A 21,393-nucleotide genomic window follows, 5' to 3' on the forward strand; every position below is an offset into this window, starting at 1 on the left:
GAGGGCCTGAGGTCCTGTCCTGGCCACCAGCCTTTCCCTGCCTGCTGTGTCCCAGTCAGCCCTGGCTGCTCCACAAGGGCCTGGCCCTGTGCAGATTGAGGGGCCCAGCTGAGGAAGCCAGCTTGGGACGTCACCAGGCTGGCACATGGCACTGGCCTCAGAACAGGTGAAGAGGACACATGGCGCATGTGCACGTGCACATACGTCCCAGGCTGGCATTCATGGTTCCCTGCCACACTCAGACGCTGGGTCCATGCAGGGACCACAGGCCCACAGGGACCAGGTCTTTCCTTTATGTAGGAAGGTGGACTTAGTGATTGCCTTCCTGACTGGAATTTACTTCAGAATTGGTATATCTCAAACTTAGGGGGTCCTCACCCTCCCCTAGTTTGTCTTTAGCTTCTCTGCTGGTTTTCTGTGGGCTTTCATAGTTTGAGGAAAATTTGGACTTTTTTTAGTGCTTACGGGGCCAAGTCCCAAGGAGGTATTGGAAGCAAATATAAAGGTCAGAGGTGCAGGTTTGAGCGATGCCCCATAGTCCCCCTGCTTCGGTGGTGGGGTTGCAGGGCCTTCCTGCCTGGGGCTGGAGGAGTTTCCTCCCACAGAGCCATGGCTGCTGCTGGCAGCCCTCCATGTGGCCCTAATGCCCCACACAGTTGGGAGCCTGGGTCAGCTCTCAGTTGGGTGGTGTTGGAAGGACTCTTCTGGAGAACTTTTATTCAAATGCACAGACCATTTTATTCAGATGGTCTTAAATTGGCACCTTGCAGGCCCCACCACCCTAAAGCACTTGAGACAAATGACCCAAAGCCTGATGATGACCATGTTTTCTTTCCCTTGGGTGCCTCTTCCCCAGGCTCCCTTCTCTTTGATTTTCATTTGAAGACCGGCACTCCCTGGAGCTCCTGGGTGGTGCAGCCGTTAGGCTGGCACTTGATTTCAGCTCAGGTCTTAATTTCAGGGTCATGAGTTCAAGCCCTGTGTCGTTCAAGCCTAGCATGGAGCCTATTTAAAAAAAAAAAAAATTAGTGACAGGTGCCCCCAACACCACCCTCACGGGGGCCCTCAAGACCCTGGGTGGCTTCCAACTCTGTTCTGCCGCCTTGGCCAGGGCCAGGGGCCACTCTGCTCCCGGGGCCTCAAACCACAGCTGATGTTCCCGCCTCACCTCTGCTCAGGGATGTCCTCTGTAGGAATCTTTGCTTTGGGGCAAATTGAACAAAGGCATGGACTCCTTACTGGGCAAGGAGGGGTGCCCTTGAATCTGCTCCCTACTCACCTGTGTGGTGCAGGCACATAGGTGCCGGCTGGGCCATCTCTCTTTTCATGGCACAGTGGGCTCTGGCCTTTCATGCTGTGATCTGTCCCACCAGCCACCAGAGTGGTTTTCTTAAAATGCAGACCTGACTGGGTTATTTACCACTTGTTAAAGAACCCTTGAACCTCTGGGGAGAAGTGGTTGGTCTCACCCATTCTGTCAGCACTGCCTGGAGCACACACGCCATAGGCTTGGCCTCCCACATGACCTCATTTAGATGGTGGCCGTGCCTGGTGCAGCCTGATGGAGCCTCCACTGTGACACTTGGCGACAGCACCTCCTTGGTCCAGGTTTCCTCTGAGGTCTGAGACTGGAAACTCTGAGCTATCTATGGCGGCTCTTCCTTTCTTGTCCCCACTCAGAACCGGTTTAGGTTCCCCCTGTGGAAGGAACACAAGTAAAGGGAAAGTGTCCTTTCCTCCCCTCCCCTGTGGGAGCCATAGCAGCGTAGAAAGAGGAGGTGGTAGAGCTAGGCACCCCTCTGGGGCAGGTGGCTGTCACCGGGAGCTGCACCTGACAGGCTCTCTGCCCCTTGCTCCCAGCTCACTGCCAGAGGAAAAGAACCGGAGCAGCTCCTCCTTTGAGACCTGCCTGAGGCCGAGTGAGAAGCCTGAGGGAGAGCGTGGAGAGCCAGACCCCGAGCAGAAGAGGAGCCGGGCTAGGGAGCGGAGGCGGGAGGGCCGCTCTAAGACCTTTGATTGGGCTGAGTTCCGCCCTATCCAGCAGGCCTTGGCTCAGGAGAGGGCCAGTGCCACTGGGGCTTCTGATGCCCACCCCGAGGCTGAGGCCGGCGAGCTGGAGCGGGAGCGAGCTCGGCGGCGGGAAGAGCGCCGTAAGCGCTTCGGGATGCTCGATGCTACAGATGGGCCGGCGGCAGACGACATGGCCCTGCGGATGGAGGTTGACCGCAGCCCAGGGCTGCCTGTGACCGCTGACCTCAAAACACAGAACGTCCACGTGGAGATCGAGCAGCGGTGGCATCAGGTGGAGACCACTCCTCTCCGGGAAGAAAAGCAGGTGCCCATTGCCCCCCTGCACCTGTCCTCCTCCGAGGATGGAAGTGACCGGCTTTCCACTCATGAGCTGACCTCTCTGCTGGAGAAGGAGGTAATGGGCAGACAGGTGGTGGGGTTCTGTGCAGCAGCCTTTCCCAGCACCTGCTGTACCTGGTGGTGGCCAGAGCTGTTCAGCCACATAATACTGAGGGTCGTGTGGTCCAGACTGCTCAGAGAGACAGACACATGGACAGACAGGTCCTTAGAGTACAGTGCAGGCACAAGGTACAGGAGGGTGCCATGTCATGGAGGGTGGCAGGCTTTTCCAGAAGGAAAAGGTGTTTGCCATGCAGGGACACTGCCGTATAGAGCCAGGAATGGACAGAGACTAGGCCGATGGGATGCAGGACTCAAGAGCAGACTTTGTCCTACCCTGTTATGGGCACGAACTAGAGATTTGAGGCAGGAGAGGGGCATGAGCAGAGTTAGGTCCAAAGCTTGGAGGCAGAGACCAGCCCCGAGGCTTTTGTAGCAGCCCAGTAACCATTGATGGGATCTGGGGTGGGGGGGTGCAGGTCATGCAGCAGGAGGCAGAGGCTGGATTCTGGATGTTAAGGAATATTCAGAATGTGAAACAGAGGCCGTGGGGAAGAAGGGGGTAAGAATCTGGCAGGCTGGGCAGACAATTGCCGTCATGCCACCAACTTGACTAGTTCATTGGGCACCAGAGCAGGCCCTCTGGGATGTAGCATATCCAGAGATCAGATCTGGAAAACTTGGTAGTGGATTTGTAAATCTGAACAGTGAGTTTCCTGAACAAGGAGGTTCAGCATTGTACTGGCCTCTTAGGAACATTCAGGAGTATGTTTCAAATGTATTCTTCTTCAGAAGTAGCTAATGAAAGTGAAGAATGGCACGTGGCCCTGCCCTCGCTTGTGATTTTCCTGTTAAATTTATGAAGCTAACATGAATCATTAACACCAGCGCTCGAATTTTTTCCCATTTCTAGACATGGTAAAGGCAAGGTGCAAAGAACTTCATGTTCACCTTGCTCTAAACTGTCAGAGAGGCCACACAAGCCAGCAGGCCACACACTGGACCATGAAGCTGTCACAGACCGCAGAGTCTGGGAGCCAGGTGTCTCAGTGCCGCCCACAGCAGTGCCCGGCTGCGCTCTGCCCCTCCAGCGCCCCCCACCCCACCCCTGCAAGCCAGCATCCAGTAGGCACCTGAGGGAGGGTTCAGGGAAGAGGTGGATGGATGGATTACTCAATTCAAAGCCACTGAAAGCAGGAAGAGTGGGAGGTGGCTTGCTCGCTTCACACATCTCATGGAACCCTTCCCACAAACAGCTTGCATGGAATCCGTCACGTTAAGAGGGGTCAACAGCAGCCGTTTGAGCTGAAGCCATGGCAGGGCCTGGAGTGAGGGCTTCCAGGGGCAGCTCCGGCCTGTTTGACCACACTGAGGAAACCGCAGGACCCAGCGGGGTGGTCTTCTTCTGACACAGGCGCAAAGCCCGCATCTCCTGGTGGGGTCTGCTCCCCACATCCTTACGGGCACGTGGGAATTCCGTGGGTGCCCCGGGTAACAGGTGTGGTGCTGTCATATACGGCTTGAGCTGGAACCCTCAGTTCCAGATGCCGCAGATAAAGACCAAATCAGCACGTGCCCTGAAACATAGCCACAGGGCAGGCCAGCCCAGGTGTCTTGTGTGCGCCAGCCTGACAAGAGCCAGAAACGCCACTGCCAGCCCATGCTGAGCTGCTGCCTCTGGTCCTTGCTGTCCCTGTGCTCAAAACTGCGTGTCTCTTTCCCAACAGTTGGAGCAGAGCCAGAAGGAGGCCTCCGACCTTCTGGAGCAGAACCGGCTCCTGCAGGACCAGCTGAGGGTGGCTCTGGGCCGGGAGCAGAGCGCCCGGGAGGGCTACGTGCTGCAGGTAGGGCTGAGGGGCTGCTGCTGCCCTTGTTCGTTTGGGCTTCAGCGTGAGGACCCAGGGAGGCTAGGAATGTGCAAAACCTGGCTGAGCAGGGCCAGCCTGTCCCCAGGGCCGCCCCCGCCGGGCTCTGCCGCAGCGCCACGGCCCACAGGCTGGCGGGTCCTCTAACCTCACCGTTGTAGGACATTGTGGAGAATCTGCCTGAAACCTCTGTTTCCAAGGGTTTTTCTTTTTGTTTCCTAATGAAATCATCCTGATCATCTTTCCTCTTGGCTCTCAGAGTACCCAATATATACTTATTATCAGTATCACATGTCTGCGTGTCGTTTCTACGTGCTTTCACAAACAGCCGTACTAGGTCCATTGTCCCCACTGAAGAGCCTGAGTAGTAGCAGCCAAGTGCCTCCTTATCACCAAGGTGGTGGCAGACTTAGAACCATCCTTGACCTTCTGTGTAGCACACCTACAGGGCAGTCTGGGGCTGTTTGCCATCCTTGACCTTGTGTGTACCACACCTACAGGGCAGTCTGGGGCCATTAGCACTGGCCTAGTGGCTCCCTTATTTTTTGCCTCGGCTGAGGTGCCGGGGGAAAGTGGCCACCCGGCCATCGGCCAACTCTCCCAGCAGCCTAATGGAGAGTCTAATGAGAAGGGCAGCAGCCCGAGTCCTGAGTTGAGACCCAAACCCATGCTCCGGCAGTGAGTTCCACGCCCACATGCCAGCCAGCAAGCAGTGGGTGCTGCCCTGGTGTCTAGCCAGTGGGAGCCTATTGTCCTATACCATTCTGGCCCTGAGTTCTGGGGCACAAAACAACACACTCGTGCCCCATCATGCTGATATGCTGGTGCAGAGAGGGTGGCGGATAGAGCAGTGCTGCAGAAGTGCAGAGGGTTGAGGGAATAGGGAACTCGAGCTCCCAGCCAAGGCTGAGGACACAGCACTCCAGTCAGGGTCCCGCCACCGACCAGTAGAAGGTGGTGCCATCCCCTGCAACCTCAGCCTCCTTGCCTGTGTAGACTTAGAACTTGACCCCAAGGGCCTTTCCAGCTCTCAGGGACCCTGAGTCTCTCTGATAAGTGTCTGCATTGACGTTTCCAGACCACAGCACCCCGGCCACCGTGGGCCAACTCAACCCAGGCAGCACATGAGCCTCTGGGCAGAGTTTACCTTCCCTCCTGTCTCCGTGCTGTTATTTGTTGCATGTTCCCTCTGCCTCCTCTTTCTTTCCTGGCTTTGACCATGGCCCTGGGTGCCCCTTGTGCCCTGGTCCTCCCCAGCCCCTTCAGCCAAGGAATGGCCATGCCCAGGTCCTATTCTCGGGCACAAGGGACTGGTGGTGGTGGGCATCCCCCTTTCCTGTGTATGTTTCCTGGGTCATTTTGTGCAGACTTTCGAGGTTTGGGGAGCATCTTTTTAAACCTGCATGAATTCACTTCACATCTGGTGGTAAAGATACTAGCAGCAGATTTTGCACATTGCTAACCTAAGAACCTGTCTCTGTGTCTAACCTGGATGATTGCATGAGCCTGCAGCAGAGCCCCAGGCAGAGGGCCCGGGGCCATCCCCTGCAGCCTCAGCTGGACAGGGCTGGTCAGCCTTCAAACCTCCCCACTAGGTCTAACAACGGGTGACTTGTAACCTCCCTTTGTGCTTTGAAAATGCTTATCCCCAAGTCATTCGGCATGAGCAAGGGGCCTTTGGGGTTCAGGGTCAGGAGGAGAGCCATTCAGGGTGGGCACTGCACTAATGGTGCTGGGAGGAGGAGCTTGCATGGTTTGGATGTGGAGCGTGGAGTGTATGTAACTTGACTATAACTGAGTGTCACATCTGTGGCTTCCCTGCCAGCAGACCAGACCTAGAACGAGCCACAGGCAAGCCAAATTCTTAGGCTGGGCTCTTCTCACTCTTGTTCATGTTGGTTTTGCCCCGGCATTAATTAGTTCTGTCTCTTCTGCATGCCTTTCAGTTTGGGGAGTTTTGTTTCATTTGTGTTTTGTGTCTTGCATACTTCACTCTCTTGCTTTGAATTCCACGAAGGTTTGCTTGTTTTGTTGATTATCATGTTTTACTCCGTGGTTTCCGTTTTCCCTCATTTTGTCTTCTTGCAGGTAGAGATTAGTTCTTCCTGTTACTGTAGAGGACGGGCTCCACTTCCCAAAGGAAAACACTTCAGATGTCACCTCACTGGCATCCCGGGCGGTTGCCTCCCTTCCTTCTCTCCCCGTCCTAGAAGGAAGTGGCACCGCCACCGCAACCCCCCGCAACCCCCCTCGTCCCGGCTTTGTTAGGGTTTGTTGCCTAGAGTCTTCTACCTTTTGTTTTTGCAAAACAAACAGATCCTGAAGCTCTGCTCCTCCCCCTCTCCTCCTTCCCAGTGTTCTCCTGTCCTTCGTCTTCCTTTGCTCATCAGTGTACTCCATTATTCAGTTCTGTTTGATTTTGTTATCCTAGAAGCTGCTTGGTTAGAGCTGTTCGATGTGACTGTCCATGTGTTCCGTTTACCTAAAAGCAGCTACTTCCCAAAACAAGCTAAGATGATTTGTTGGATTTGTTTTTTAATTGAAAAAAAAAAAATTATGCCAAGGATAAAAGGCAAACCCACCAAGAAGCTTTTCTGTGGTTGACCCTGGCCAGAGGTGTGACACTCAGAACTGGGAGGCCCGAGTGGTACTAACCAGTATTTAATCGGTTTTTTTAAGACTGAAGTGGCCACCTCCCCATCCGGTGCCTGGCAGAGGCTCCATAGAGTCAACCAGGATCTGCAAAGCGAGCTGGAGGCCCAGTGCCAGCGCCAGGAGCTGGTCACGCAGCAGATCCAGTCCCTGAAGCGCAGCTACGGGGAGGCCAAGGACGCGATCCGGCACCATGAGGCCGAGATCCGGAGCCTCCAGGCGAGGCTCAGCAATGCCGCCGCCGAGCTCGCCATCAAGGAGCAGGCGCTGGCCAAGCTCAAGGGTGACCTGAAACTGGAGAAGGACAAGGTCCGGGAGCAGCTGGAGGAATGGCAGCACAGCGAGGCCGCACTGAGCGGGCAGCTGCAGGCCAGTGAGCAGAAGCTCAAGAGCGCTGAGGCCCTGCTGCTGGAAAAGACGCAGGAGCTGCGGGACCTGGAGACGCAGCAGGCCCTACAGAGGGACCGGCAGAAGGAGGTGCAGAGGCTGCAGGAGCGCATCGCCGACCTCAGCCAGCAGCTCGGCGCCAGCGAGCAGGCCCAGAGGCTGATGGAGGAGAAGCTGCAGAGGAACTACGAGCTGCTGCTGGAGAGCTGCGAGAAGGAGAAGCAGGTGCTGCTGCAGAACCTGAAGGAGGTGGAGGACAAGGCCAGCGCCTATGAGGACCAGCTCCAGGACCACGAGCAGCAGATGGAGGTCCTCCAGAAGGAGAAGCTGAGCGCCAAGTGCGAGGGCAGCGAGGTGGTCCACCAGCTGGAGGAGCAGCTGGAGATGAAGGAGGCCAGCATCCAAAAGCTGGCCGAGCACGTCCAGAGCCTCAGAGATGAGCGGGACCTGATCAGGCAGCGGTTCCAAGAGCTGATGGATCGTGTCGCCCTGTCTGACGGGGACATGGCCGAGCTTCAGGAGAAGCTGAGGGGAAGGGAGGCCGACTACCAGAGCTTGGAGCACTCCTATAGGAGGGTGGCCGGCCAGCTCCAGAGCATGCACACGCTGCTGAAGGAAAAGGAGGAAGAGCTAAAGTGCATCAAGGAGATGCACGAGAAGGTTCTGGAAAAGAAAGATCAGGACCTCAATGAGGCTTTGGTTAAAATGGTTGCCTTGGGGAGCAGCTTAGAGGAAACAGAAATGAAGCTCCAGGCAAAGGAAGAAATTTTAAGGAGATTTGTAAAGGAGTCTTCAGAGGACGTGGAGGAGCCACGGAGCTGCCTGGAAGAGGCAGAGGATGGCACCATGCTGTCGGGCCTGCAGCTTCAAGCTGCTGGCACACCCCCGGCCTTCCCACATCCCAGGCTCGAGGATGAGGCCCCAGGGGTGGCCCTAGGGGAGGAGTGTGGCAGCGGCAGCCCCCAGAGAGAAGAGAGCATGGGCTCTCTGAAGTCAGAGGTGCCGGACAGGGAGGGACACCCCCCAAGCACAGCAAAACCTGACCAGGGAGTTCCTGGTGTCAAAAGGCAAAGGATCCGGTTCTCCACGATTCAGTGCCAAAAATACACACATCCCGATGGGTCCGAGAAGACCTGGACCAGCAGCACGTCCTCTGACACCAGCCAGGACCGCTCGCCCTCAGAGGAGAGCATGTCGTCAGAAGCCACCCCCAGCTCTCTCCCTGCGACCAGCGACTCCGACACGTATCTCTCCATAATACACTCCCTGGAGACCAAGCTCTACATCACGGAGGAGAAGCTCAAGGATGTGACAGTGAAGCTGGAGAGTCAGCAGGGCCAGAGCCAAGAGGCCCTGCTCGCACTGCACCAGCAGTGGGCCGGCACCGAGGCGCGGCTCCGCGAGCAGCTCCGCGCCAGCCTGCTGCAGGTCGGAGCACTGGCCTCCCAGCTGGAACAGGAGAGACAGCTGAGGGCCCAGCTCGTTGACAGTCACGTCGGGGAGCTCGGCGACTTCCAGGTAAAAAACAGCCAGGCTCTAGCTTGCTTAGAAAACTGCCGAGAACAGCTGCGATCCCTGCCAGCAGCCACCCCAGAGGATGCGCAGGACGTGGGCGCGGGCCCCCTGGCCAGCGTGGAGGGTGCACTCATCAGCGCTATCCAGGCCCCGAGCCCCTGGCCAGCTCCTGTGGACAGTGGGGCCCAGGCCCAGCCAGAGGAAGCTCATTTCGTGGAGCTAGGGAAGGCGATCTCGCAGCCGGTGCTCCGGCCCGAACTGACCGAGCAGGAGCAGCTGAAGCTCCTTTCCCATCAGATAGCTCTGGAAGCCTCACTGATAAACCAAATAGCAGACTCCTTAAAAAACACAACATCAGATATCTCACGCGTTCTCCACGAGATTTCTCAGTCAGGAAAGTGGCCTGTGGAATCTGAAAGTGCTGCTCTCTGCCCTAGGGCCCCAGCGGACACCTGGGCTAAGAAGGTGCTGGTAGATGGCGAATTCTGGAGCCAGGTCGAGTCCCTGAGTAAGCACCTGGGAACGCTGGGTGGAGAGGCTGCCGGCACAGCGGGAGGCGGGCAGCAGAGTGTCCCACCAGCCCTGGTCCCTGCCCTGGCCGATGCCACATGGGTCAGGGCAGAGCTCAGCTTCGCACTGCAGTCAGTGAGGGAGTCCTTCCACCGACGGTTGCAGAGCATCCAGGAGACCCTCCAGGGCACCCAAGTGGCCCTGCGGCAGCACAAGCGCGTGCTAGGGGACATCCTGGGAGCCTACCGGACCCCCGACTTTGAGAGAGTGATGCAGCAGGTCTCAGAAGCCCTCAAGCTTCCCGCGGGCATTGAAGGAGGCATGCAGGCATCCTGGGACTCAAGCCCATTAGGAGAAGTACTGACTCCTCAGGAAGCCGCCAGCTCCCGGGAGCCCTTCTACATGTCGGACCAGAGCTCTGGAGCCCTTGTTGCTATTCAGGAAGAACTCGCCCTGCAGCTCAAAGATAAGGCCAGCCTCTTGGGGGAGATATCTGCCGCTTTAACCTCACTTCCCCCTGTGGAGTCAGTCAGAGATTGTCAGAAGCTTCTCCAGGCGTCCCAGAATCTCTCCTATAACACTTACCTGGGAGGCCTTGGTCAGTATTCTTCATTATTAGTTCAGGATGCAATTATTCAGGCACAGGTATGTTACGCAGCCTGCAAAATCCGGCTGGAGTATGAAAAGGAGCTCCGGTGCTACAAGGAGTCCTGGCAGGGCACGGGGGCCTCCTGTCAGGAGCACGAGCAAGCCATTGGGGCCCTGAGGGAGGAGTATGAGGACCTTCTCCGGAAGCAGAAGAGTGAGTACCTGGAAGTGATTGCCATTGTTGAGAGGGAAAATGCCGAGCTCAAGGCTAAGGTCACCCAGCTGGGCCATCAGCAGAGGCGTCTGGAAGAAGTGGAAAGCAAGCACAGTGAGAATATGTTCGCCCTGCAGGGGAGGTATGAGGAAGAGATCAGGTGTGTGGTGGAGCAGCTGAACCGAGCAGGGGACACACTGCAGGCCGAGCACAGCAGGGTCCTGAGCCAGCTGGATGCCTCGGTCAGAGACCGGCAGGACATGGAGCGACACCACGTGGAGCAGATGCAGAGCCTGGAGGACAAGTTCCAGCTCAAGATCAAAGAGCTGCAGACCATCCACGAGGAGGAGCTGCGGACCTTGCAGGAGCACTACTCACAAAGCTTGCGGGGTCTGCAGGAGGCCCTGCGCCACTACCAGCGCCAGCTGCCCGAAGCCCCACCGGCCCCCGGGCCCCCGGGCAGCCCCCACCAGTGCCCCTCCTCCAGCTGGCCCGCCAGCCAGCCCCGGGGGGCTCTGCAGGCCACCAAGGGAGAGGCCGACTCCATGACGGGGCTGAGGGAGCGTATCCAGGAGCTGGAGGCCCAGATGGACATCATGCGGGAGGAGCTGGAGCACAAGGACCTGGAGGGCGATGCGGCCACGCTGCGGGAGAAGTACCAGAAGGACTTTGAGAACCTTAAGGTTCTGCAGCATCATTTGATATTCAAGGCAGTGGAGGCGCAGGCCTTGCTCTGCTGTGGGCGGGTGGGGGTGGGTGGCAGTGTCTGGCAGACAGGACTCTCAGGTAGAGCCGAAACACAGTTCTTGGCTCTGAATTACTGTGCAAGCAGAGTCAGGTTGATACTGTCCCTCCCCTGACTCCTTACTGGCGTGGTGTGGTCTCAGAGCGGGGTCCAGGCAAGGGTCTAGCCTCCTGTTCAACATCTGCCCCACCCCCAAGGAGGACTGCTGGGAGGAGAGACCATGAGAGAGGGAGCGTGGTCACCCCCCTCACCCCTCTGCCTGGTCCCTCCCAGTGCCTCCAGCAGAGGTAGCCTTTGCCATTCTGTCCCAGCCTTGCCCTCTCTTCTACTCCCACAGAACCCACTCCAGGCCAGTATAGATGCAGACCTGGGAAGAACTCAGGAGACAGGCCTGAAGCTCCCTTAGAGAGCTATCTCCTGAGTGCCCTAAGAGGGCAGAGTTGGGTTTCCCAAAAGATGGGGATATTTGCAAAACAGTGTCAAGGATTACTCTTGTCCAACTTCCTGTGGGGAACTGGCATTTAATGGGCACTGTGGAAGAAGGGCTTTCCTCCTGAGCATGCCTCTCGGCCGCTGGTACTCCTTCCCTGGGGGCTGTGAGAAATGCCCCGTCCCTAGTAACTATACCCTGTTCTCCTTCCCCGTTACGTGCTCCGCCTCATTAGGTGGAATACCCAGGCCCTAGCATGTAAAGGTGACCTTCCCAGGCTCCTGGGGGCCGTGGGCTGTGTGGCAAGTCCAGGTTCTCGTCCAGCCCCTTCAGAGCTAGAGAGGTTGCCCGTGTGCGTGCTGCCTGGCTGCCCAGAAACTTCCCCGCAGCTTCTCGACATTAGCCTCTTGAACTCCGCACCATCCCTTGCTGCGGCACAGTAAATGGCCGGCCTCCTCAAAAGCTCTCCATCCCCAGTCAGGTCCCTGCTCTATTGGCGCCTCAGCCTGCCCAAGCATAGCGCCGGCCAGCAGCGTTTAGGCAGCTGCTCGTGGCGCTAATGCTGCTCTCTGGCAGGATGCCCGCGCTGCTGTTTTCTGTCACCCTGAAAGTGGGGGACAGACATGCAGGGAGTCAGCAGGGAGTCTTCTTTACCTCTGGGTGACGACGCGGCCCACTGGCCAGAGCCAAGCATGTGTGGTCATCAGCAAGCTCTCAGACGGCCAAGAGCCCATTCTCACTGTTCTTTTCCCAAGTCAAAACCTTTTGAAAATGGTTAGGAATCATGAGACAGCTTCAAGGGCTATTTTCCAGAAGTTCACGAATGGTGCCCCCACAGTGGCCTGTGCATGCGAGCGCAGCACTCAGATGGGCCAGGCCCACCTATAAAAGAAACTCGCACAAACACCGGCCCTTAGTACCCTCCCAAAAGAGCATCCCGCTGCTTCCCGTGACACCGCGCAGGTCTGTGTGGCCAGGGACCCAGGCACAGACACACCTTGGGCTCCCTGGGAGCTGAGGGCTCCCTGCCCTCCAGTGAATGGCTTCATTTCTGCTCCACAGAGCCCCTGGGCAGTGAGGCAGTCTCAGCCCCCATGTCAGTCAGAGGGACAGAGATAAGGCCCATACTGGTGGCCTGGTGTGATAGTTAGCAAGAAATGGGGTTGGGGGCTTCTGATCGCCGGTCTCTGGGGGCTGCGCTGCTGCTGCACTCTGTGCCGCCTCTGTCGTGTGCCTGTGAGCGTCCGGCCTGTCCGTGCTGTTCTCATTGCAGCCCTAGAGACCCAGCAATTACAGTTAGCGCTCTCGAGGGCCTCCGACCAGTAGCCAGAACTTGATGCAGTTTTACCCCGGGTCGGGGAGACCAGGGTCTTGGCTGACAGCCCCTCTCTGACCATTGCAGGCTGCCACCTTCTCTGACGACTCTGCACAGTAGCCATCGAGGAACTGGGCTGGGAATACTGGCTTAAAAATCCATATGTGTTTCTGGGTGAATGATTTTAACACATGTGCTGTCCAAGGAAGCAGCTGGTCTTTAAAGCTTATTCAGTGTTTGTGTAGGAAGAATTTTCACCCTTAGCTTTAAATATTCTAAAGCCATCCAATCCAACTAAACCCTGAGAGACCGACTAGCTGTGTGCTCACTGTGAACGAAAGCACGAAGGAGGGAAGATGAGAGGCTCGGACAGGCCAAGGGCTGGGAGCCACAGCCCCAGGACTCCTGCAGCTGTGCTGTGAGGCAATGAGAGGAGGCTGACGGCTTCCAGGTGGGAGCTGCCCGGGAGAAGGAATGCCCAGTTAGCGGTGGATAACAGTTAAGACCACTGACCCAGTCGCAGCCGGTCTGTTTGAGTGAAGGCCAGACTGTTCGAAAACATTGGGGTATCTCAGACAGGCCCATCAGTTACTGTGGGGGCTTAGACCAGGACACCCAAGTATGGTGATTTGATTTCTTACCCTTTCTTGAATCCAGGTGCAAGAAAACTGAGCAAGTAGCATAGATCGGGAGGGAGGAGTTCCCCACCCCGCTTTGCATTTGGAATGTAATCTGGCCGTTCTCCATCCTCTTCTGGTTTTTTAAAAATCACTGAAAAGCCTGATCCCTACTTTGGAAGAGATGTGGCAAGGGGTTTAGATAGAAGTGTGCCTCCATGCACAGAACAGCTGCATGTACGCCTTCACAGCAGTGACACATTCCCCCGCCCCTTTGGTCAGAGCACTCTGCTAAGCCAGGCCTGGGTTTCTCAACCAACCTGTGGAATGGTTGGACCCATCTTAGGGTCCCATCTTAGGGTACCTCTGTCCCTCCCCTAAACCAATGTGTAGGTAATAATCCGGCCTGCATTGTAACACGGCATGGACGAGTGTGGAGAGCAGCTCTGCTGTGTATCTCTCTTCAGTTAGTTAGTTAGTGCCTTTGTTTGTACTCCTTGAAAGAGGAAGAAGGAAGGTGCAGGCTGGAAGAGAAGAGATCATGCAGCCTAATCTGATTCCCTCAGTGGATGCCAGGCGAAGGTGGCCAGCTGGTTAGTGGCAGGGCCTTGGCCACCGGGTTACCTGTCATTCACAGGATGGTGTCGGCTCCCTCCGAGAGCCAAGAAAGACGCATTTATGAAAGGCCCAGTTTGGTGCTGAAAGCCTCTTGCTGTGTAACTCAAACCAGACCCAGCCAGCCTCCATACATTTTACTCTCTTTCTTGCTCCCTCTGGTCAGTCCCACCTAGCCGTGATTTGTGAAGGCCCGGGATCGGCTATTTTAAATTCCAGTGCAGCTGCTTCCCACCCACAGTACAGACTTTCCGTGGATTCAGAACAATAACCCCAATAAGGTATAAACTCTCTTTCCCAAATGCTCCGGTAGCATAAAATGCCCAGTAGTGTCAGTGAGCGTCTGCAGACAGCCATCGGATAGCCCTGCTGGCTCCGTGCTCAGTGTCAGGGAGCGTGCTGTCTGACCAGGGAACCTCAAGGGTCCGGGCTGCTGGCTTCGCGATAAACAGAACACCCATTGCAGGAGTAAAGAAAAAAATCCATGGAGTCCCTTTTGCATCTTACAGGCCACGTGCGAGCGAGGGTTTGCAGCCATGGAAGAAACGCACCAGAAGAAGATTGAGGACCTGCAGAGGCAGCACCAGCGGGAGCTGGAAAAGCTTCGAGAGGAGAAGGATCGTCTCCTAGCCGAGGAGACGGCAGCCACTATCTCAGGTGGGAGTCGGGCTGGGCGGCCACTCTCACCCCAAGGGCAGGATGGCGGCAGGCTTCCCTAGCTGACCGCACTGTTTGGCCATGAGCTGTCTTGGAGCTGCCTCTTGGCTGAGATTGCAGCTTGGGTGTCCAAGGCTAGCCTGTGACAGTTCCTTCCAAGGGAGAGACTGCTTTCAGGAACCCTCTGAGAGCTTGCGAGCCCGGGCCTGGCACCCCCAGCTACACCTGAAGGGCTGTCCCCAGCCGCACTAGTCCCGTCAGTGCCATTGCCCTTAGACCACATAAGACCATCTCCGCCTGTGGTGCCGAGAACATCAGCACAGCGTTGCTACCGCTCCTGCCGGGTGACAGACTTGGCTGCCGAGCCGACACGCACTGCCCCTAGCAAGCCTGATGCCATTGGTTGTGTATTACCCTCCCTTTCTGTGATGGTGCTTTACGGTGTTCGCATTTCGGGGTGAAGAACAAAACCTACTAGCCTGAAAGCTTGCTTGTTTTATAAGCTTGAGTGTGATTTTAACGTTGACATTTATTTCATCAGTTTGGCTTGCTTCCAACATTTAAAAAAAAAAAATGTACCTGCATCCCTTTTGTGGTGGAAGTTCCCCGGGAATTCCTTGGCTGGTGTCTGCTGAAATTCGGTCTGGGAGAGGCCGGCCTGACCACTCGTGGACTTCGCATTAACAATGGGCAGACATGCCGTCCTGTTCATCTTGCTGCCCCCCCCCCCAACCCCGCCTCGAGCCTCTCGTGCTGATGGCCACATCCTTGCCTACAGCCATTGAAGCCATGAAGAATGCCCACCGGGAGGAGATGGAGCGTGAGTTGGAGAAGAGCCAGAGGTCCCAGATCAGCAGCATCAACTCCGACATCGAGGCCCTACGACGACAGTACCTGTGAGTCAGCTTCCTGGCCACAGGAGGCAGCCCTTGCGGGCCAGGCTGGAGGAAGCCCTGTGGGTGGGAAACGGGAACTTTCCTGTGTCTTCCCAAGAGCCACAAAGACATGGGTCTCAAGGGTGGGCAGTGGTGGAGGCCTGAGGGTTCTGAGGCAGCTCCGAGCCGCCCTTCCCGAGGGGCTGAGCACCATCCCAGAATCGTCTTTGGTTCTACAAGTGGAAGAAGCAGTCTTTTCCAAGAGGTCCAGGGTGACCGAGAACAATGTCATGAGGCTTTGATTTTCTGAGTGTGGATAGAGCCTGGTCCTGGCTTATTAGACACAGGGCATCTCGGAAGTTAGTGTTGAAAACAGATCACAAGTGTGACTTCTCTCCAGGCATCATGGGGATTCTGTGTGTGGGAACATTAAGGTCCTTGAAAGAGGTGCAGGTTGGGGCGCCTGGGTGACTCAGTGAGTTAAGCCACTGCCTTCGGCTCAGGTCATGATCTCAGGGTCCTGGGATCGAGCCCCGCATCGGGCTCTCTGCTCAGCAGGAAGCCTGTTTCCCCCTCTGCATCTGCGTCTGCCTTCTGTTCTGCCTACTTGTGTGCTCTCTCTCTGTCAAATAAATAAAATCTTAGAAAAAAAAGAGAGAGATGCAGGGAAGGATGTAGGAGAGAGTCTGTAAGCCTACAGTACTTCGAGGTTTTCCCTTTTTTAGCTGGGTCCAAATTTGCTGCGACCACGGAATGCACGGGACCTGCCCTCTGCTCAGCTCTTTGCATTGTGTCTCATTGTTCCTCAAGTTTCGTGATGGGGACTCACAGGGCCTTTTAGATGCCTGGCCCAGGGCTGCGGGCAGAGGGGTGAGTCATGCCTTCTCCCCAGGGAGGAGTTGCAATCAGTGCAGCGGGAGCTGGAGGTCCTCTCGGAGCAGTACTCCCAGAAGTGCCTGGAGAATGCCCACCTGGCCCAGGCGCTAGAGGCTGAGCGCCAGGCCCTACGGCAGTGCCAGCGTGAGAACCAGGAGCTCAATGCCCACAATCAGGTGAGCCTGTGCCCGGGGGCGCTGTGCTAGAGTGGGGGGCTGGGCCTCACCTGAGGCGGCCCTGGGTCAGAGTGGCCGCCCCATCTGCAGGCAACTCCCTGATGTCTGACATTGCCCAGAACGGTGACAGAAACTCACTGCAGATGGGGGAGCTCGTGAACGAGCTGTTTAAATTTTGACTCCTTTGGGCTCTAGCCCTTCTAGGATCTCTGAGATGTCTCCTGAGCATTTCTGGATTTCTGCTTCATCACTGCAGGGCAGGGCCCGAGAGGGTGGGTCGTTGCACCTGGTCCAGACCTCCTGTCCCCAAGGCTGGGACCATGTTTAAACGTCCCCCAGTCAAAACCATACACTATTCACATTTTTTTGGGTCAGATCATTCTCTTAACATTTGCCTGTTCTTAAGAGAATTGGGGTGCATTTAAAATCCTGGTGAGGGGAAAGACTCGAGGTAGGTTTAGTTTGATAAAAGCTTCTCTGGCTTAGCACTTGGACCACTGTGTGCATGACCCACCAGCTCGTCCTCCCCTGGCACTGGGTACATGGACATGTTGGCCAGCTGCAGGCTCAAGGCCTCTGGGCCCACACTCACCCCGGATGAGGGCGCTCTGGCAGGACTGGTTCCTGGTAGTCCCTGCAGTGGCCCAATGACCATGTATCAGTTGGAAACAAGGTACAGAAAGGGAGTGGAGAAGGCGCCAAGAGGGCCCAACCCTACAGAAACTCAAGTTGGACAAGCCGTGACACGCATGGATACTAGTTATGGTCACAAAAAGGTAGTGAGGATTATGGAACTTGGTGTACACTATTCTACAAACACAGAGCGCATGTGAACGGCTGTCGCAGAGTTGTCTGTCACAGGCAGTGGCCACCTTGCCCATGACCTCAGTGAGCATCAGCCCTGCCCATGGCCCCTCTACTCACACCTGTCCACCTCTTTCGTGAGAAACCGGCCTCTCCCGCTTGTGTGGTGTTAGTGCCACCCCTAGGCGGCTCTGTGAAGCCTCCGTCCTTGCTGTGTTGCTGTCCCGCAGGAGCTGAACAACCGCCTGGCTGCGGAGATTGCACGGTTACGGACGCTGCTGACTGGGGACGCAGGCGGAGAGGCTGCTGGCTCCCCGCTCACACAGGGCAAGGATGCCTATGAGTTAGAGGTACTGCTCAGAGCCCCTTCAGCCTGCTCTGAACTGCACACGCCCCAAGTGGGGACCAAGAGGTGGCCTCAGCTTATGGGGTCATGGCAGGGATGTGCACTGGAGACAGCAAGAAGGATGTGGAAGGATGCAAATCCCCCAGGCAGCAAAAGAGAGTAGCTGCCAGGCATTGTGGGTGCACGGCAGGAGTGGGGTCCCCTCGGGAGGAGGCCACAGGGTGCTCTAGCCCCGTATCCACAGTTCCTGCCTCACCACAGAAGCAAAACATTTATTAGCCCTGCGAGCACCACAGCTGCTCACAGTCCTGAGCGCCGTGTTACTCAGGGGCAGCAAGGTTTATTTTAAGTCAGAATGATTGATTCTTATGTCTTTCTATAAAAGCACTTAGATTTTTCCCTATTTAATTCGCATTTTATCGTGAACCTCTGCTCAGTGATGTGAGAGAGGCTGAGCCAGTCCAACAGTTTGAGCAGGATGCTTTCCTAGGCCCCAGCCCAGCATTCACTGCGGCCCCACGGGCTGAGGAACAGGGTGCTCGGGTCCAGGAGGAATAGCAGTGGTTTCTCGCTGTTTCTGTATATGGTGGGCCACCTATTAGCAGCTGTCAGTGTATTTGCTGGTGTTTGTGGTTGCATTTCCCTGGGGAGGGGGTGGGTTCCCAGCTCGGTCCTCATGCCCTCATCTTTGCTTTCAAGACTCTGAAAGTCCCTTTGCTCCTAATGTCAGCCCCTAATTCCTGTTATTCTAGGTCTTACTGCGGGTCAAGGAGTCAGAAATACAGTACCTGAAGCAGGAGATCAGCTCTCTCAAAGATGAGCTACAGACGGCATTGCGGGTAATGGCGCCTCCCGGTGGGAGACAGGTCTGAGGATGGGCTCGGGGCTCCAGAGCTCACAGAGGCCCTTGTGCGCTCAAACTGTAGGCTCTTCTGGAGCAGATTTCTTTCTTATGGGGAATGTGATTTCAAAATTCAGCTCCAATTAAAATACCAGCCTGTCAGCAGGTGTAGTAAAACTGAGGTCTCACCATGTCCCTGTCCTCCGTGCCTCCTCTGGGCTTTGCCAGGGACCGAGAGACCAGAAACAAATGTAGTCCTGGAAGGTGAGAGCTTGGCGAAGCCCAGCTGCCTCCACCAGGGCATTCTTGGAGGCAGGGAGGAGATGATGGCAGCCCTGGTGGCCATTCAATCATTTAGGAAGTCCAAGACAGGGGCCGTCTGGTTGGCTCAGTCGGTTAAGCATCTGCCTTCAGCTCAGGTCATGATACCAGAGTCCTGGCATCGAGCCCCTCATCGGGCTCCCTGCTCAGTGGGGAGTCTGCCTCTCCCTCTGCGTCTGCCTCTCCCCCCAGCTCACGCTCACACGTTCTCTCTCTCTCTCAAATAAGTAAATAAAATCTTAAAAAAAAAAAAAAAGGAAATTCGAGACAGAGGGGGTTTTCCAAGAGGTCTGCGGTGGGTCAGGGCCGTGCCTGTGTTTGCCAGAGCTCCTGGGGATGCTCGCCTCGCGTCTGGCCGAGACTCTGGGCCTTCATACTGAGTGTCGCCTCTGGACGACATATGTCTGCCTGCCTCCCGGCTGCAGATGGCAGCCTTAAGTCATTCTGCGGCACGTTCCCACCCCAGGGAGACGGACTGCCTAACCTGGCCCTAACCTCTGCTTGCTTCTGCCCTTATCCCCAAGGACAAGAAGTATGCTAGTGACAAGTACAAGGACATCTACACAGAGCTCAGTATTGTGAGGGCAAAGGCCGACTGTGATATCAGCAGGTTGAAAGAGCAGCTGAAAGCAGCAACGGAAGCACTGGGTGAAAAATCCCCGGAAAACACCCCCGTGTCAGGATACGGTGAGTTCCAGACTTTCTGCTCAGCCAGCCAGGGGTTAGTGACTGCGGTGGTGCTGGCGGGTAGGTAGGGACAAGGTCTCTTGAGTAGTCGTTGGAGGACGAGCCGGCTGTCTTTCTGGAATCAGGCGATACCCGAGCACCACTCAGACTCAAACTATAGACTAACTCTGGAAGGTAGGTCACCAGGTGACAATAGTGGTTGCTCCTGAGGGGGACCCCAGGGTGGCCTGGGCCACAGAGAGAGGAAGGCTTAGCATTTTCGGGGGGAGTGTGGAGGTCCTGTGAGCTTCCAGTTGACCTTCTGAAGAATGAGTGCAAGGAAATGTGTGAACAAGGAAACTTGCTGCAGATGGAGGCTGGTGGCTTCACGACACAGTGAAATACCAGCCATTCTTAAGAGAAACCAGATACAGGTTTCTGTTTGGATGTGGAAAGAGATCGGTAGCTATACAAAGTAGAAGCCCCGCCCCAGCAGGACACATGGCAGGGGGGGACCCAGTGTACATTGGGTTAGAAGCCGTTTTTAAGAAGTCCGAAGGACTTTACCCCAAACTGAGTGGTGGTTGTCTCAGGGGGAGTGGATTACGACTCTCACTCTTCTGCTTTATGACACTGCTGGGTCGCCAGGAGGAGCGGGGGCAGTAAATAAGTAATGGGGCAGTGGGTCTGTGCAGCAGTCCCAGACAGGGGTCCTAACCCACGCCCGCCTGCCTTGGCGCCGTGCGGTGCAGGCACAGGCGGCAGGAGCCTGGTGTGGGGCCACACGCGTGCCTTCTGGCCGATCCGGTGCTTTGCATGCTCCCAGAAGGAGCTAGTGTGTTTTATGGTCATTGGCTTGTTTTCTCTTAAAGCTGTTTAAGGAAATCCCATAGGTGTGTGGTGGTAACAGTAAGCCTGGGAGATGTTTAAACATTGTCTGATTCCACAGTTTTATAAAACAAAAGTAATGGATCTATTTGTCCCTTCAGATATAATGAAATCTAAAAGCAACCCTGACTTCTTAAAGAAAGACAGATCCTGTGTCAGCCGGCAACTCCGAAACATCAGGTCCAAGGTGAGTCTGGGGTGCAGCCCCAGGGTGTATGGGGCTCTCGGACGTTAGAGAGGAGCCAGAGTCAGAGCTCACCACAGGCTGCAACAGGGGTCCCCGGTCCCAGAACTCCTCTGGCTCCACATGCCTACCTTCTGGGCCAGTTCTGGTGGCTTCGAGTGCTGTGTCTCCTTCATGCCAAAGTGGAACTGACTTCTGACAGTGACGGTGAGGGGCCAGGCCTACAAGAAAGAAGCAGGGCTTGGAATGAATTCGACTTTGGACCTCCGAGGCCAGATTTTTTTCCCCCAGATCCCCCTGGGCCCGTCCCACTCTGTCTGTATTTCTTCACGTGGCCCTCGCTTAATCCTGATGCCGCCTACCTTCCAGAGAGGAAGCAGCCTACACCTCCTCTCCCAGCCACAGCATAGCGCCCCCTCAGCGTGTCCCCTGCCCGCTGCGCGCCTCTCTGCGGGAAGGACGGGCGGAGGGTGGGAGTGATGAGCATGTTGCATTTAGGATTTACTGTGTGTGTGTCTTATTTTTTGCTCTTTCCTCTGACAGTCCGTAATTGAGCAGGTCTCATGGGATAACTGAAACGAGCCCGCTTCCAGGTCCCCTGTCATGTAGGTAAACCACCTCTCACCACCCACCCACTGCCACCCTCGAGGGGGCGGCTGCCTGCATGCACGGCTCACACCTCCACAGCAAGCTCCTGTGTCATTGTTCCTTTATCTGCTCCGGCACGCACATACACCGTCCTGGTCAGTCTCTATAACCTGTTCTGGGGACTTCACTGGCCCTTTAACCTCTTACCAGAGTTGACCCTTTGCTGAGGGGAGCTCCCCCCAGCTTGACAGGTGGCCCGTTGCGGCAGCATCTCTGGTAGGCGTGGGCCTGTGAGCAGCCCCCGGCGCT

The 21,393-nt window shown here is 56.2% G+C and overlaps 1 protein-coding gene across 10 annotated transcripts in view; it reads left to right on the forward strand.

The window, feature by feature from the left end:
* The window catches only part of MPRIP (myosin phosphatase Rho interacting protein), a 145,482-nt gene that overhangs the window by 113,627 nt on the left and 10,462 nt on the right, over positions 1-21,393 (forward strand). For 4 of the 10 annotated variants that reach the window (XM_082706826.1, XM_082706831.1, XM_082706832.1 and 1 more), the window contains 10 exons: positions 1,861-2,425; positions 4,137-4,253; positions 6,954-10,823; positions 14,372-14,519; positions 15,298-15,415; positions 16,287-16,446; positions 17,481-17,600; positions 18,349-18,435; positions 19,283-19,445; positions 20,414-20,499. In XM_082706826.1, coding sequence (XP_082562952.1) covers positions 1,861-2,425; positions 4,137-4,253; positions 6,954-10,823; positions 14,372-14,519; positions 15,298-15,415; positions 16,287-16,446; positions 17,481-17,600; positions 18,349-18,435; positions 19,283-19,445; positions 20,414-20,499 — 5,434 coding nt within the window. Of the gene's footprint in view, positions 1-1,860; positions 2,426-4,136; positions 4,254-6,953; positions 10,824-14,371; positions 14,520-15,297; positions 15,416-16,286; positions 16,447-17,480; positions 17,601-18,348; positions 18,436-19,282; positions 19,446-20,413; positions 20,500-21,039; positions 21,106-21,393 lie in introns of all 10 variants that reach the window. The other 6 variants (XM_082706828.1, XM_082706833.1, XM_082706829.1 and 3 more) reach the window with 5 other exon arrangements.

The sequence above is a fragment of the Mustela nivalis genome, assembly GCF_964662115.1.
Source record: "Mustela nivalis genome assembly, chromosome: 17".
In the NCBI taxonomy this organism is placed as follows: Eukaryota; Metazoa; Chordata; class Mammalia; order Carnivora; family Mustelidae; genus Mustela; species Mustela nivalis.